The following is a 4,817-nucleotide window of genomic DNA, read 5'->3' on the forward strand; positions in this document are numbered from 1 at the left end:
TTGAAAATTTCCTTTTCCCAGTGCCAGCTCACTTTTGAAAAGCAGCCCGTCATCTTCCATATTCGAAGTCAATTTGCTCTTGAAAATGTGAACGGCCTTAAGAACATTGAATTCTTTGCTTCGCATTACAGATGGGAGGAGGTTGAGCAGGTCCACGACCTTTGAGTTCAGCTGGTTTCTGTTTGCAAAACGCGACTTCAGCTCAGTTGTAATACTGACAAGGAATGGGACAGTTGAACATCAACTTATTGTGCCGTCTTCACTGCTTGCTAATACCAGTCCGCGAAAGTTCCTCTACAATCGCTCGTTCCATGCATAAGTCCTCTATGACCCTGTAAATTTTATGGACCATGGGACAGGCTTGAAAGATGTGTTGGTTTCTTTCTTGTAGCTTTTTTACAAATGGTCGTAGAGGTTTTTGAGTCCCAGAACCATTCTTCTTCAAACCAATGCATAGCGCATCATAAAACACGATGTAGAGTTGGGGTTTCAACGTAGGCTCTATTACTACAACATGATAACGTTCGACCCAACAAATACGTGAAAATCTGACTAAATCATTTACCTGTATTTCTGCGAGATCCATTACATCGGTGGAATCTGTCATTTATGACCATTCTTTTTAGCGTGATGACGAAAATATTCCAGCAATTTCCCAAGAAAAAGGGCACTTTCCCCTTTTGAGAAAAAGTGCAGAGGTCCAGTTCCCCAGGACCCCCTGTAGTTGCGGGCCTGTCAATTTAGCAGTGGTCTATCGAAGAACTGACTATGTATCAAAGATGTACATTAAAAAAAGATATTTCCATTCTAGTCATATTCGTACAATAATAATGGAACTTTACCGAGAATCACCCGCTTTACCGAGAAAAAAACCAGATAAGTGACAAATGATATATTCATCCATCTCACCTTTTCGAATGGCTTTGCTTCTTGGAAATATTTTGGATATTCTGTTAAGCGTCGACGACATTCGTTTGGTTGGTGAGGCTAAAAATGAGGACATAACTTTACTAACACCAACATAAAGACGTAAATTTTTGATCAAATGTGATTGAAAGTTCTAATTTAAAAATTTCTATGTACATTGCATATAATACGAAAATAATTGTGTAAATAAGATGCATGTTTTTAGCAGCTCTATCCCTTGATTAGTGTAATATTAAACAGGAACCACTTGATGTTTCACGCTTGTAATGTAGTTTATGTTTGTCTGAGACAAGAATCATTAATAAAAGATATCTTGCTTTGAGCCAGGAATAAACTTAAATCACAATAAACGACACAAACCTTCATTAGGCCTCTGGAACTTTGAAAGACAGCAACCCATGCTGTGTTTGATTCTTCTCTCGAAAAATATATCTCGCTCTGAACGACGTCTAAAAGTTTGAGATTTTCAACTCAACCTTAAAAAGAGTCAATGCAGTTACCGTAGCCACTGAACTGACGAATGCTCAGTTAATTGTTGCTCCTTTTATAGGCTTTAATCAATGTGACGTCACAATCAACTTGATACTCTACGGCGCATAACAATCAATTGACGTCATAAACAACAAGATGGTAGTTTGGATATAAAGCCTCAAAACGAGGCTCGCCTGCTTGAAATGTTTATGATCCAGCACTATATTTTCCTTATTATGAGATAATCAGATAGTTCTATTGGTTATGTAGTGCTCGATAATTTGTTGCTTTGGTTTGTGTTTTCAAGCTGTGTTTCTTTCACTCATTTGTATCAATGGTCTAGAAAAATCACTTCTTCGATGCCATATTTATTGACGTATCGTGGTTTAAGCGCTTTACAGTGTTTCTCAGGACAAAATGTGAATTTAATTCTTATGTATAGCATCGAAATTCCTTCCTTATAGCTATCTAGAACAGCATTTGACTAGTCAATCATATGAAAAAGCATTCGTTGCACACGAGTGTCTTGTTTAGCAGTACAAATAGTACCAATGACTTTTTTCATGCAATCTTTAGTATGCCTTCTATGCTTACATCAACTTTTTTGTGTGGAGTTTAGGGTAATTCTCGTCCCGACAACCGGCCTCATTTGCAAAGACGCCATTGTAAAGACACCTTTGTATCATCTTCGATCTGTTTATGATATTTCTACTCGGTGAAAAATTACCTTTGCAGATCAAATTAAAAAGCCATTTGAGATATCATGATTTTTATTCCTGAAACACATTGCTGATAGAATTGCAACGAAGCTCGTGCAAGTTAAAACCTTTTTTGCGTGCAAAAAGATTACTTCGATACTCACAGATGACAGTAGGTTTGGTTTTGTATATATTCAACTTCTGTTTACAACTTGTGTTTAAAAAAAAGAAATGAGAGGAAAATACGAAAAACGACAATGATTTAAAGTTTTTCACACTTTTGATTCAGATCAACCTTATTGTACATCGCAGATGAATATTCTGTAACCAAGTAAACATTATGTTGTTTTGTATCACAGTGACAGATGTCCTGTATTGATAGAAGGTTGGAAGACGTAGCCAACCAAACCTGTAGTTAACTTGGATGCTAAAATCTAACTTAGTTAAGCAGTTTTGAAGCATTTAAATGCCGATATTTCCCTATATGCCCTCACATTGTCATCCTTCTCACTCAAAGGAATATTGACAACATTTCCATGCACAAAAACAGGAAACAAAAACTTGGCACCCAACCTAGCTCTGATAGTACAAATTCTTTTGGCAATGTGTGCCTTCTTGTCTGCATAATACTCAATCAAGTGGTATGCCACTGCCAATTCAGAGTTGCGTTCAACTTCAAGAGGGAAGATTTGCCCGTTAACGACCATTGGAATTTTGACTGTAGGATTGGGATCAAGTGGCCCAACGTCTACTGGTGTAAGATCTCCGTCATCAAATAAGCTAGATTTGGCATACTCTGGGCCGTTGTTTTGTGGAAATCTAGGAAATTCCATTGACACTTTGAGATGTAATGGAAGATCATTTAATGTTGTGTTCTTAGCATAACTGTCCTTGCTTGGCAGTTCTTGTTGATCTTCTTCGTCTTCGTACATGCTTGTGCTTTCATCTTCTTCGGAACACGTGGACACCTCTCCGTGACACGTATCGTCTTGAGCTAAACATGACGACTCTGGGCTATACACTGAATCTTCATATCCTGAATCTTGTTGGTAGTAGGAGTCGAGCGGATCGTCATCCATGGCTGCAAATTTTTCAATCTTCTGGCGAAAATGTTCGATGACATTTAGCACGCTGTCAGGTGTGCTCTTTGGATACGACTGTGGATCTACGACGTTGCCTCTGCAAGGGACAAGATAGGGTAATGGGTGGCTCTTTGCACCATATGCGTGACTGGTTTGATCTTTTGCTGCCAATGAGTTGATCCGGCTATGTGCATGATGCATTTGCTGATTCGCTTTGAAATGGAAATTTCCACTTGAGTTTGTGGATTGTGGCAATTTTTCTCTTTTATTGTTGTCTTTAGCTCTGAAAATGACCTGCAGAATTAAGATATATCTTTTACTATTCGATGTGTGATGTTTAGCTAAATGTGTGAAAAGTAAGTTTGATACTATTTCATCTTCACTTTTCAGCAAGTGACCAATTTATTGTTACCACGAAACCAACGAGACCTGCAGGCAAATAATTGCCCATTCCTTACATTGGCCATTGAATTCTACGTTTTTGTGATAAATCATTTACCCCACAAATCATTAAAAGTCTTGTTCTCTGACTATAAGGAGAACTGACTTAGCTTGTTTCGGCCATTTCACAACAATATCTCATGTTCAATCAATATGGTCGATTTTGTAAAATTAGTTGGAACCGAGTTGAGAACAGCAAACAAATGCATATTACTTTATGCAGAACAGAATGACTCACCCTAGATGTGTTTTCTTTTGGAAGAGTTATCTGATCGTCGATCGATGGAGACCCTTCTAAAATGAAAAGGGTAAATTTAGCAGTGTTCAATTGGTCTATCAAAGAACTGACTATATATCAAAGATGTACATTATAAAAGATAATTCCATTCTAGTCATGTTCGTACAATAAGAATGGAACTTTACCGAGAATCACCCGCTTTACGGAGAAAAAAACCAAATATATGACAAATGATATATTCATCCATCTCACCTTTTCGAATGGCTTTGATTCTTCGAAATATTTTGGATATTCTGTTAAGCGTGGACGACATTCGTTTGGTTGGTGAGGCTAAAAATGAGGACATAACTCTACTAACACCAGCATAAAGACGTAAATTTTTGATCAAATGTGATTGAAAGTTCTAATTTAAAAATTTCTATGTACATTGCATATAATACGAAAATAATTGTGTAAATCAGATGCATGTTTTTAGCAGCTCTATCCCTTGATTAGTGTAATATTAAACAGGACCCACTTGATGTTTCACGCTTGTAATGTAGTTTATGTTTGTCTGAGACAAGAATCATTAATAAAAGATATCTTGCTTTGAGCCAGGAATAAACTTAAATCACAATAAACGATACAAACCTTCATTAGGCCTCTGGAACTTCGAAAGACAGCAACCCATGCTGTGTTTGTTTCTTCTCTCGGAAAATATATCTCACTCTGAACGACGACTAAAAGTTTGAGATTTTCAAATCAACTTTAAAAAGAGTCAATGCAGTTACCGTAGCCACTGAACTGACGAATGCTCAGTTGATTGTTGCTCCTTTTATAGGCGTTAATCAATGTAACGTCACAATCAACATGATACTCCACGGCTAGATGAAACTGAGGCTCTTCATAACAATCAATTGACGTCATAAACAACAAGATGGTAGTCTGGATATAAAGCCTCAAAACGAGGCTCGCCTGCTT

The 4,817-nt window shown here is 37.3% G+C and overlaps 1 protein-coding gene across 1 annotated transcript; it reads right to left on the minus strand.

Annotated features, from left to right (window-relative positions):
* Positions 1-251: 251 nt before the first annotated feature.
* Positions 252-4,527, minus strand: LOC148959256 (uncharacterized). The gene is made up of 4 exons (XM_089110856.1): positions 4,488-4,527; positions 4,110-4,187; positions 3,858-3,967; positions 252-3,472 (listed from the first exon to the last, which is right to left on the minus strand). The coding sequence occupies exons 1-4, from the start codon at positions 4,525-4,527 to the stop codon at positions 2,540-2,542; spliced, it is 1,161 nt and encodes a 386-aa protein (XP_088966982.1). The 3' UTR covers positions 252-2,539.
* Positions 4,528-4,817: the final 290 nt, after the last annotated feature.

This window comes from Rhopilema esculentum, chromosome 10 (assembly GCF_057945365.1).
Source record: "Rhopilema esculentum isolate cy_ngs chromosome 10, ASM5794536v1, whole genome shotgun sequence".
Taxonomy (NCBI): domain Eukaryota; kingdom Metazoa; phylum Cnidaria; class Scyphozoa; order Rhizostomeae; family Rhizostomatidae; genus Rhopilema; species Rhopilema esculentum.